At 41.1% G+C, this 13031-nt stretch overlaps 1 protein-coding gene across 4 annotated transcripts in view; it reads left to right on the forward strand.

The window, feature by feature from the left end:
* Window positions 1-13031, forward strand: part of cdk4 (cyclin-dependent kinase 4) — an 80529-nt gene that overhangs the window by 59792 nt on the left and 7706 nt on the right. For 2 of the 4 annotated variants that reach the window (XR_007894712.1, XM_051672362.1), the window contains one exon: window positions 6240-6683. The exons of the other annotated variants lie outside the window; for them this stretch is intronic. Coding sequence is in view for 1 of the 2 variants with exons in the window: in XM_051672362.1 (XP_051528322.1) it covers window positions 6240-6314 (75 nt within the window). In the remaining variant the exon portion in view is untranslated. Of the gene's footprint in view, window positions 1-6239; window positions 6684-13031 lie in introns of those variants that run through there. 4 annotated transcript variants of the gene reach the window in all.

Below are 13031 nucleotides of genomic sequence, written 5' to 3' on the forward strand. Positions count from 1 at the left end.
AGGAGAACCTTCCAAAAGAACAACCATCTCTGCAGCACTCCACCAATCAGGCCTGTATGGTAGAGTGGCCAGACGGAAGCCACTCCTCTGGAAAAGGCACATGACAGCCCACCTGGAGTTTGCCAAAAGGCAGTTGAAGGACTCTCAGACCATGAGCAACAAAGATTGAACTCTTTGGCCTGAATGGCAAGCGTCATGTCTGGAGGAAACCAGGCATCGCTCATCACCTGGCCAATACCATCCCTACAGTGAAGCATGGTGGTGGCAGCATCATGCTGTGGGGATGTTTTTCAGTGGCAGGAACTGGGAGACTAGCCAGGATCGAGGGAAAGATGAATGCAGCAATGTACAGAGACATCTTTGATGAAAACCTGCTCCAGAGCGCTCTGGACCTCAGACTGGGACCTCAGGTTCATCTTCCATCAGGACAATGACCCTAAGCACACAGCCAAGATAACAAAGTAGAGGCTCCGGGACAACTCTGTGAATGTCCTTGAGTGGCCCAGCCAGAGCCCAGACTTGAACCCGATTTAACGTCTCTGGAGAGATCTGAAAATGGCTGTGCACCGACGCTCCCCATCCAACCTGATGGAGCTTGAGAGGTCCTGCAAAGAAGAATGGGAGAAACTGCCCAAAAATAGGTGTGCCAAGCTTGTAGCATCATACTAAAAAAGACTTGAGGCTCTAATTGGTGCCAAAGGTGCTTCAACAATGTATTGAGCAAAGGCTGTGAATACTTATGTACATGTGATTTTTTTTTTTCAGGTTTTTTTAAATAAATTTGCAAAAATTTCAAAAAACTTTCATGTTGTCATTATGGGCTATTGTTTGTAGAATTTTGAGGAAAATAATGAATTTAATCCATTTTGGAATAAGGCTGTAACATAACAAAATGTGGAAAAAGTGAAGCACTGTGAATACTTTCCGGATGCACTGTAATAAGTACCCTTTTTGTTGGTCAGATTGGATTGTGAGGGGGGTTAATACACTTGGTGACCTATATGAGGGTGAAGTATTGAGACCTTTTTAAAATTTGGTTCAACATTTTGGCATTCCCAGTTCTCAGTTTTATAAGTATTTACAGCTTCGCCACCTACTCTGCACTGTTTTTGGGAGTGGCACGCACCCCCCTAAAGCGGCAGGTGCTTTGGGAGAGGTGATTGGTGCTTTTGGAAAAGGCCATGAAGCATCAGTGTATTACTCCCTACTAATTCAGAGTCTGGGGGATGGAGCCTTGACTTCTCTCAAGAGAGTATGGGAAAAATATTTGAATTTGGTATTGGAGGATGGAGTGTGGACTAAGATTCTTAAAAATGTCAAGTCTGTATCTAGAGATGCAAGGGTTTGCTTTATGCAATTTAAGATTTTACATAGATTTTATTGGACCCTCTCTAGATTATATAGGCTTGGTCTTAAAGTCACACCCACTTGCTGGCGATGCCAATCAGAAGTTGGAGACACTACCCATGTCTTTTGGGGGGGTGTTAAGATCCAGGAGTTTTGGTTGAGGGTTCGGAGTTATTTGTGTGATGTTTTGAACATTCAGGTTTTGCTTTGTCCCAGACTCTGTATTTTGGGTGATGGGGCGGTCATACATTTAGGGGATAATCACATAAAAAAAATTGGGTTCTGACCAGTCTCATGATCGGCAGGCAAGTAATTTTAAGGGGTTGGAAGTCAAGTGGAGCACCCTTTTTTCAGAGTGGTGTGTGGAAATGGGGAGGGTAGCTGCATTTGAAGAAGCGGTAAGTAGAAGGCTGGGGTTTAGGGACATATTTGTTAAAAAATGGGGCAAATATTTAGTTTTTTGGGGGGACTCTCGGGGAGGGGATGTGGAGAGTGTAGTTTAGTTTAATCATGTATGCTTATTATTATTTTATATATATATATATATATATATATATATATATATATATATATATATATATATATATATATATATATATATTACACTATATTGCCAAAAGTATTCGCTCACCCATCCAAATAATTGAATTCGGGTTTTCCAATCAATTCCATGGCCACAGGTGTATAAAATGAAGCACCTAGGCATGCAGACTGCTTCTACAAACATTTGTGAAAGAATGGGCCACTCTCAGGAGCTCAGTGAATTCCAGCGTGGTACTGTGATAGGATGCCACCTGTGCAACAAGTCCAGTCGTGAAATTTCCTCGCTACTACATATTCCACAGTCAACTGTCAGTGGTATTATAACAAAGTGGAAGCGATTGGGAATGACAGCAACTCAGCCACGAAGTGGTAGGCCACGTAAAATGACAGAGCGGGGTCAGCGGATGCTGAGGCGCATAGTGCGCAGAGGTCGCCAACTTTCTGCAGAGTCAATCGCTACAGACCTCCAAAGTTCATGTGGCCTTCAGATTAGCTCAAGAACAGTGCGTAGAGAGCTTCATGGAATGGGTTTCCATGGCCGAGCAGCTGCATCCAAGCCATACATCACCAAGTGCAATGCAAAGCGTCGGATGCAGTGGTGTAAAGCACGCCGCCACTGGACTCTAGAGCAGTGGAGACGCGTTCTCTGGAGTGACGAATCACGCTTCTCCATCTGGCAATCTGATGGACGAGTCTGGGTTTGGCGGTTGCCAGGAGAACGGTACTTGTCTGACTGCATTGTGCCAGCTGTGAAGTTTGGTGGAGGGGGGATTATGGTGTGGGGTTGTTTTTCAGGAGCTGGGCTTGGCCCCTTAGTTCCAGTGAAAGGAACTCTGAATGCTTCAGCATACCAAGAGATTTTGGACAATTCCATGCTCCCAACTTTGTGGGAACAGTTTGGGGATGGTCCCTTCCTGTTCCAACATGACTGCACACCAGTGCACAAAGCAAGGTCCATAAAGACATGGATGAGCGAGTTTGGTGTGGAAGAACTTGACTGGCCTGCACAGAGTCCTGACCTCAACCCGATAGAGCACCTTTGGGATGAATTAGAGCGAAGACTGCGAGCCAGGCCTTCTCGTCCAACATCAGTGTCTTTTGTGTTTTTTGGAATGTTTTGCAGGAATTTATTTCAGTAAAAAGCAATGCTGTTGATTAGGTAAAACATGAAGTACCTTGTCTTTATACTGTTTTTGTTTTAATACAAGTCAAAATACATTACAAATCACTCTTTATTTGCATTTTGCATACTGTCCAAACTTTTTTGGAATTGGGCTTGTACATCAGTCTGGGAAAGGTAACTAAGCCATTTTCAGATGCTCAGGAATTCTAAAGAACCCAATAGAAAGGATTATCTGGAATGGAGGAAACTTTGCACAGATGGAGGAAACTTTGCACAGTAGTGATCCTTTCCAGAAGTGACCATGCTTTCAAAATTCCTCCAAGAGCACAGCGATGAGCCAAAGACAACATCCAAGAAACTGCAGGCCTGTCTCACCTCAATAAAGGTCACTATTTATGACTCCACTATCAGAGAGACATTGGGCAAAAATGAAAACCATGGAAGAGGATTACACTGTATGTCAAGCATGGTGGTGGAAGTGTGATGGTGTGGGGATGCTTTGCTGCTTCTGGGCCAGGGTACCTTAATTGCCATAAACATGAAACATGGGAAATATGAATCCTACTCTCTACCAGAAAATCCTGAAGGAGAAGCGAAGTTTTGTAGTGGCCTAGTCAAAGTCCTGACTTGAACCCCATTGAGAAGCTGTGGCAGGACCTTAAACAAGCTTAAACCCTCCAATGTGGCTGAACTAAAGCAGTGCTGCAAAGAAAAGTGGGCCAAAATTCCAGTGATTTACACTGATCAGCCACAACATTAAAACTACTGACAGGTAAAGTTAATAACTTTATTATCACATTACAGTGGCACCTGTCAAGGGGTGGGATATATTAGGCAGCAAGTGAACAGTCAGTTCTTGAATTTCATGTGTTGGAAGCAGGATAAATGGGCAAGCATAAGGATCTGAGCGACTTTGACAGGTGCCAAATTGTGATGGCTTGAAGACTGGGTCATAGCATCTTCAAAACAGCATGTCTTGTGGGGTGTTCCCAGTATGCAGTGGTGACAGGGTCATGGGCGCCCAAGGCTCATTGATGCACTTAGGGAGCGAAGTCTAGCCCGTCTGGTTCGATCCCACAGAAGAGCTACTGTAGCACAAATTGCTTAAAAACGTAATGCTGGCCATGATAGAAAGGTGTAAGAACACAGTTCATCTCAGCTTGCTGTGAATGGGGATTTGTAGCCGCAGATCAGTCAGAGTGCCCACGCTGACCCCTGTCCACCACCGAAAGTGCCTACAATGGGCACGTGAGCATCAGAACTGGACCATGGAACAATGTAAAAAATTGTTCAGGAATGGTTTGAGGAACATGATGAAGAGTTCAGGGTGTTGCCCTGGTCTCCAAATTCCCCAGATCTCAATCCAATTGAGCATCTATGCGATGTGCTGGACCAACAAGTCTGATCCACTGCAGCTCCACCTCGCATCTTACAGGACTTGAAGGACCTGCTGCTAACGTAATGGTGCCAGATACCACAGGACACCTTCAGAGTTTTGTGGAGTCCACAAGATGGGTCAGAGCTGTTTTGGCGTCACGAGGGGGACCTACACGACAGTAGGCTGGTGGTTTTAATGTGGCTGATTGGTGTACACAGACATCACTTATCCCGTGCGAATCGACGGTAACCCTTACAGACGTTCGCATTAGCCTAATAAAATTATTTTACTTTATAGACATACAGGTATGTCTGAGAAACTAATCTGTGATTTGAACTGCCCCTGCGCTCTCACCTCACTAGTCTGTTGTCGTAATCGGCCCGCCACCATCAGCTCCCAAATCACACAGAGTTTAAATCTGCTGCATCTGATAATCCACTCTGTTTAAAATCTTGGACCTAATACAGCCACCAACACCAGATATTTGTCAGTGTAGGTGCACACACGTATCAGTGTGGCCGCACGAGAAATGTAGCACTTTAAATCCATCCCTAATCGCTCAAAGAGCACCTTGGTCATGAGAAGTGGTATTAGTGGGCTAGGCAGGGGCTTCATGAGAGAAGATCTTTGGCAGATGTCACAGCTTTGGCAGTACTGTTTTACATTTCCTTCCATCCCCGGCCAATGTATATATATATATATAGTTTGTAATAGAGGAAGGAAAATTGTATAAGAGTGTGTGTGTGTTTTATGAAGATTAAATGTTTGTGGGTTGTGTGGAATATGTAGTATATTTTAGTATATATAGAATGCAATATCTGTGTTTTGGAAGAGAGTGAGGTTAAGAGGGAGAGGGAGAAAATGGGGAAACGGTATGTAAATGTCTGGATCACTACCACACCCATATGCAATATTTTTGTCCTTATTAAAATTTGTTATGGTTATGATAACCATGGTTTTCTCTGAATTAGCAGTGGTCCCCCTCAGTCAGTGTGGCCAGAACCTTCAAAATCACCTCTGGGGTGGGGACCATGTCTTCAGATATCTGTTCTGTTGTCCGTTAAAGCAGTGATGGTCCATGGATGCTCTCTGTATGTGTGGAGTGTCTCCTTTACGGTGGGTCACTGCAGCCGGTGTGGCCAGTACCGCTGCTACCCGAGGGAGTCAACTTGCTGTATATAATTGTGCATGTGTCACTCAGTCTTAAAGATCTTGGATTATGGAAGTAGATCTGGAATGTAATGAGATAAAGCGATGCTCTTCATTTGTGCCCAGCAGTGTTTTAGCCTGTCATCCTATTCATATTTTCTCGAAAATGCAGCTCCTGTGGAGACAGTTTAAAACAATTGAGAGAGAACATTTAAATTAGGACTGTCACACTCACCTTGACCATCGGTCTCCGAGGGTCGGGCCACCGGGAAGTTTCTTTGTCTCTGTTTGTCCTCTTTGTGGCCTCCTGTGCAAACGCGCGTCCAGTAGTTGTGTGGGGGGTTGTTCGGCTGTGCGAGGCTCACTGCACTTCCTGAATCCAGCAAGGCCACCAACCTCTGAACATTAGGAAGACCTGCTCTGTCATTGCGTTGTTGGTTTTTCGTTGTTAACTATAAAAAATAAAAAAAATTCCATAAATATTTCTTACTGGCCATGTAAATGTTTTTTGCACCATTTTTATTACAAACTATATGTGGCTTCTTGGCTTCAAATATATGCAGTATATATATTTGGGTACCGTGAAACTACCGCAGCACATACATAACATGCAACACTATTTTACATATGGCTACAATTTCACCAGTGTAGGATTTGAAGGTATAGTTTTGTTGACTATTAATCTCTCTCTATTAACAGGAAATGCTGACCTTTGACCAGTTGAGAAGAATCTCTGCATTGAATGCTTTGGAGCATCCGTTCTTTACTGAATGACTGAATCATCAGCAGACATATTAGTTACCTATGTGTGGTACAAGTTATGGGTAAAATTAGTAAACCGAGTAGATGTTGGTGGCCAATGTTTAAACAAAATGATTTTGTATGAACTTTTTATCTTGTATTTTCTTCATCATTTGTATGTAAAGCACTTTGAATGGTGTATGAAATGTGCTATATAAAAAAAACTTGCCATGCCTTGCCTTGAACTGTAAGATTAATGACAAAGTCTTTGAAGTCTGTCTTGAATTAACTGTGCATGTGCACACAGTTGCATTGTCCTTTGTTATTTGGCTGATGAAGGCTTTAGTTGGCAGTTAATAAATTGTCTATGTATTCAATTTTAACACTAGATCTACCGGAATTCTATAACTACTAGAATAGCCATAGCAGTCATTCAGACCATTCATACTAGACTGTACCAAATGTCATTTTTGTCATGTCATATTTATATTTGAAGCTTCTATTGAGGTTTTAGAATGAAGCTTCTAATGTCTGTCATCATATGACTTAATCGCCCTAAAAAATGTAAAAATCCTTGAACAAAATCCTCAATTTGAATAAAATAGAATAATATGGATTACATGGAGCACCAAGCGAATGCAGATAGGCCTACATAATATGATCTTTTTTGTAGTATATAACAGTGTAAGAGCTGCTAGACTGCCCCGGAAGGTGCGTGCCTCGCTTTGTGTCCGGCAAGTGGGAGAGCAAAGTTTTTTCACCGCAGTGAAAATGTTGTTTTTGAAAGTCTAAACGCCAACAAACATGGATTGAAGCAGAATATTTCGGTAGATAAAAACATGTTGTGTATCTTTTTTCAATACATTTTGACTTTTGGACTTTAAAACGCTCTGGAGTTACTGGAAATGTTTGGATCACACGAATCGGATACAATCCTATGCAGCCACCACTGGAATCAAAATCCATGAATAAATGGTTCTGTTATGTTAGTATAGGTAATAATAAACATCAGGACACGAAATTAAAATTCTAATGAATGTGAAAATGTATTAGTTCATCGACAACCACAGAACCTGCTATTGTAGCTAATTACAGATACAAATTCGATTATTTATATTCTATTATTTTCTTTGTAAAATAAAAACAAATCTTAGGATATAATAACTTATAAAAACATCACCAATATGCATCTCAGTGTATAGTAAAAACCTTTATGGACGTGTATGAAACACATATAGGTCTAAACCAAAATGATCAAAACAGTTAATAAAGAATATGAAAATTCACTAAACTGTGGGAAAATGCAATATATGTTTTACAGTGACCAAAATATCATGCTTTAAAATTTTAATGAATATATCATGCTGTAAAATTATAATGAAAATATCATGCTGTAATATCATAATGAAAATATGCTGTAAAATCGTAATGAATGCATTCTCCTATAAGTGGGCTCACTTGAACAAGGCATCTGGTTGTTTGGAGGCAAACGCCACACGTCATTCACTGACGCTTATGGATCGATTACTTACAGTCAACACAGGTAATCTCTACCTTCCATGTGCAGCTCCCACACACTACCTTGTGACATTTGTCACAAGTGTCCTTTGTTTTGTTTTTCTTGCAGTTTCTCCGCACTTGGCACTGCCTTCTCTTCTCCATCTGCAGCTGCTCCTGCCTGGGTCCTGGTTTTCACACCATCAGCTGTGTGGCTTTTGCTCTCATGGGGCTGGAACAAAGTTCATTTGCCAGTCGCGTTATGAAGTATCTCCGTAACATTCTCTCATTTGTGCATTTCTTGAACAGGATGGAAGCATTTATCACAGCCAGGTCAAGGATATTATAAAACACAGCCACTGGCCATCTACGTGTGGGTGCTTTCACTGAGTATTTCCTAGCCATTTGATCTAGCACACCTACTCCAACTTTTGTTCTGTTGTAGTATGTGACTGTCTCTGGTTTAGCCTTTTGGCCACTTGTGATGGCAACAGCTGTGTGGACAGTGCTGAGAATGAAGATGTTTTTCCTTGTTTTGCACTGATAGACTGTGAGTGTTGCATTGTCACTTCTCAGCACCTCTGTGGTGAACAGCACCCTTTGCTCCTTTTCGCATGTGGGGAGCTCACGTCTGCTCTTATTCACTGTGTCAGCGAGGCTGGTTTTCTTTCGAACTGGCCTGTAGTGCCTTGGCCAGTTTGAGGGAAGTAAAAAAAGTTGTCAGTGGTGATGTTCCTCCCCTTCTCAAGGGAAGGCTCAACCATTTTCAGCACTACACTGTCTCCGAGTTGCTGACCTGGCCTCCGCGTCTCGTCTTTGCCCAGATATGGCGCACCGTTCACCATATATTTGGTATCGACGTCAGCAGTGAGCCAGAACTTTATACCGAATTTATCTGGTTTGTTTGCTATATATTGGATGAAGTTGCACCTTGCTTTTGTTGGGAAGAGCTGCTCATCAACAGTTATGTCGGCACCAGGCTTGTAACAAGCGATGCTTTTCTGGACAAATTTCTCCCAAATCTCAGTCACCTGGGCAAACTTGTTCTCTTGCAGGTGTGTGCGTCTGATCTCCTTTTTATTGAAACGCAGGAATCGCATAATTTCTTGGAATCTGTTTCGGGACATGATCTCCTTGAAAAATGCATTGCCCCAGTTGGCCGACCAAAAGCTCAAAGTCCATGCCTTTTCCACCTTGCGACCACGAATGTATACGAGAGCAATGAAGGCCTTTAGTTCATCGACTGTCATATTCCATGAGCTGTCCTCCTTAACTCTGTGTGCCTCAGCAACAGTGTAGTCCCTGATATGCTTCAACATGCCATCATCAACCAAAAAGAGAAAAGCGGTGAGGGCATCTTCAGTGTTGCGCTTTGCGTGCGCTGTGGGGCCTACAGCTTCTGTCATGACATTTTGACTTTGTAGCCTTCCTCTATTTTCACCCCACTGTATAACAGTCCACACAGTGCCGTCTTTCACCGTTTCATGCCTCTCTGCTGAAGGTGGATTTAGTGAGACAGCTTCTTCATCCAGTGGTGGGCTGAGAGCTCTTGTGGTTGGCACAGCAGGCACAGCTGATGATTCAGGATTTTGCACTGTCGCCAAAAAATTATAGCCTATTTAATTGGTTTTATTTCATGAAATATCAATCTTATCAGGGGTAATATTATCCTTTATGCCTTAGGCTATACTATAACACTAGCACAGGGCTGGATCGATCAGGGGCGGACTGGCCATCGGGAGAACCAGGTGGGCCAGTGGGCTGCCATGAAATGGGCCGCGATAAGCTGAAATGAGCCGTCAATTTATGCAGAACGGGCCACAAAACAGCGCCGCGATATGCCGAAGGGTGCAGCAATATGCAGAAAAGGATGCTTTTCTGCATGCCCCCCCCCCCCCCACACACACACTTTTGGGCCAGTTGCTATGTAAAATCCCAGGCTGAAGTTAATAATAATAATAATAATAATAGAGGCTATTTCGTCATAACATTGTAGTCTGTTATTGATAACAGCCAGACTATAGTCTTCCTAGGATCAGCCTAACATATCTGGAACAGTAGCAGATGGAATGACAGCAGTTGTCAGATTGGAGGTGTCCACATGGCTTTTTTTTTACAAACCGGCATTATCTCTGAATCACTCTCAGAGTCAGTGTCAGATGAACTGTCAAGAGACCAAGAGACATCACTATCTGAACCTGCTCCTCCATCAAACTCAGCATCGTCAAGGCTCTGAAGCAAGGCTAAAGCCTCTGTGGCAGTCAATCTCTTTTTTGCTGATTTTTTAAAGCTGAAGCTAAGTTTTAGCTTAACAATAGCATATAAAAACAACTAGAAAAAAATAGTTGCTAGGTAACGGTGACACGCATCTTCAATGGCGGGAAAAAGTAGCAAACGCTGAAATAATACACCGGCTATAATGCGTATTGCCATTCAAGGTAGAAATACTCTGAACTCTCTTGTGTTTTGTAATTTTAATATAATAATAATGTTATAATAAAATACACACACATTTAAGATAAGTCAGGGTCCTATGGTTATATGGGTTTTATTTCAACAAAGTTATTACATTGCAAAATTTAAAAACGGTCAAAATGACTGCCTTGGTAGTTCTAGTATTAAGAGAGAAACCATTGTCAAACCATAACATCTGTGACTTGAGTTAGTTGTTTCAGTGCCTTTGGTGTATTCTACATGAGGTGGACTTGAGCATCATTATCACATGCAGTGTTAAACTTTTAAGTGTCATTTTTCTATTTCTTTACAATGTATTATTGGGGGTCAGTATCATATAGCAGTTATATGTTGGAGATAAAGACATTCTAATGCTGTGACACTGTAGTTCTGTATTGGTAACAAAGTGCTGTGTGTATATGTATATACAGGTTCAAAAATTTACGTATTTCATGTCATCATGTAAAAGGGCCTTTTTCAATTCAATTTACCCAATATATTATGTTGCAGCCCCTAATAAATGTATTAACTGCGAATAATTTCCTTCACTCACACTTTGTTTTCTCTGAAACTCAGCATATAAGCCAAACTCATCTGTCACAGGACATATTATAATCTAAGAGACCTGATTTCAGTCATGGCTCAGTTTTGCTTTTCTATGGCTTTTCCATTTAACAAACAGAAAAGTCAAAGAGAAAAAATCATCATCATTTAATATTAAGTCATTACTACTTTAAGCAGTTCCCATCTGTTCAAATTTTAGGTTCTTAATCTTATATGTTATTTATCTCCCCATATAATATATTTTCATCCACTCCATCATTGTATTCATCCTTTATATTATTTATCTCCACTTCATCCTAATTTATTTCATAGTAACGGGTGTATACCAAGAAAAAAGTTGTCAGGGCCCACTTCAATCTTATGATTATATAAAATGTTTATTTGTTTAACCTTAGAATGGCTGAACCCAAAAACTAAACAAATGCATAAAGGGGGTCAAAATGACCCCTATTGTGTTCAGTGGTTTTCTTCTAAGAAAAGGTGATGTCAATGTAAATTTTATTTACATAGCATAATTTAAAAACTACAGTAGTTGAACAATGTGCTGTACAACAACAAATTTCAAAGGAAAAAACAAAAGTCAAGAACAATAAAAAGACAATATAGGAAAGGCTCTACGGTTGATTAAAAGCCAATGAAAAGTTATTATCTTAATTTTAGAAACCGGAGCAGTTCTGATATCACTTTTTAGGGCTCTCTGGGACGGTCCTCAGATGGTTCAGGTCATATCTAGAAGGGAGGGATTACTATGTAAACATAGGCAACTATGAATCTTATTGGACATCCATGACATGTGGAGTCCCACAATTCTTGCACCGCTCCTGTTCAACCTGTATATGAAAAAGAACCAAACTGTGCACCATAGCTATGCAGACGACACCCAGATCTACCTAGCCCTATCGCCCTATCTAAATGACTACAGCCCCATGGACTCTGTGCCTGTGCATTAACAAAATCAACTGTTGGATGTGCCGAAACTTCCTTCAGTTCAATTACAACAAGACAGATCATTGTATTCCCAAGGTGAACACATACCTTGACACTAGAAGTCTAAAGACAAAAAATCAAGTCAGAAATATTGGTGTCATTTTGGAGTCCGACCTTAGTTTCAGTAGTTTGCAAGTTAATGTAATCCAGCGTTGAGAATAGTGTAAACGTGTGTGGTCTCGCGGTCCTGGGCGAAGGGGGCTCGAGGCTTGAGACTTGACCAGAGCTTGAATATCCCCCAAAAGATGTCAGAAAATGGGACAGCGAGCAGTTGTCTACGGAGACTTTTGTGTTTGAGAAGAGATTAAATATTTTGCCTCTTATACCCCCCAAAAAGGAGCGTGATATGATTAAATGAATTTGGTTGGTTGACCAATCAACTTTTAGCAACTATTAAATAGGGTTAGAAAAGCCAGATCGGAATGAAACATGGTAGGCCTATTTGTCTCTTGTCCCAAGAGGTCTGTGCAAAATTTTAAAACAACTGGCCACCAGGAGGCGCTATTGTGTTTTTCATGCGTGTAAATCGTATATACCGCTGTGTTACACTCAGACACACGTTATTCATACCATTTGATAGATTACCTCATTCTGAACAACTGTGTCTCAAGAAGCATTGGTGTGAATCAAATCGTTTGTTAAATATTTAGGATTATTTAAAAAACTACTTTTTCAAACTAGTCCTAGGCTATTCGCCCGATCTGAACAAAACCAGTGAAGAGAGATTCTCTGGAGTCCCACTATCAATAATGATCAAAAAAAATTTAAACTTTCGATTCATCATCGCAGGGTTACGCCAAAACGTTCAAAGTGGGTGTGGCCACATTTACTTAAATGGTTAAACCAATTTTGGACATTTACGTAGGACGTCAATCTGAGGACACATGAAAAAAATTGCGCAACTCTGCCTCTTTGTGGCACTATAACAGTCATGAATGTAAAAAATGCCATAGCTCTGTGCTACCTAACAGTATGGTTCTGAAAAATTAAGGCACTTTATCATTTTAGGTGCTATTGGACTGTCTAATTAATACCTAATATTGGTTGCAAATGTACTTAAAGGACCTTAATAGCTTGAACCCTGTTAATTGCTGCTTGCAGCTACACTGGAAGCCAAAAGTTTGGAATAATATACAGATTTTGCTCTTATGGAAAGAAATTGGTACTTTTATTCACCAAAGTGGCATTCAACTGATCACAATGTATACTCAGGACATTAATAACGTGAAAATTACTATTACAATTTGA

The sequence above is a fragment of the Myxocyprinus asiaticus genome, chromosome 35 (assembly GCF_019703515.2).
Source record: "Myxocyprinus asiaticus isolate MX2 ecotype Aquarium Trade chromosome 35, UBuf_Myxa_2, whole genome shotgun sequence".
NCBI classification, from domain to species: domain Eukaryota; kingdom Metazoa; phylum Chordata; class Actinopteri; order Cypriniformes; family Catostomidae; genus Myxocyprinus; species Myxocyprinus asiaticus.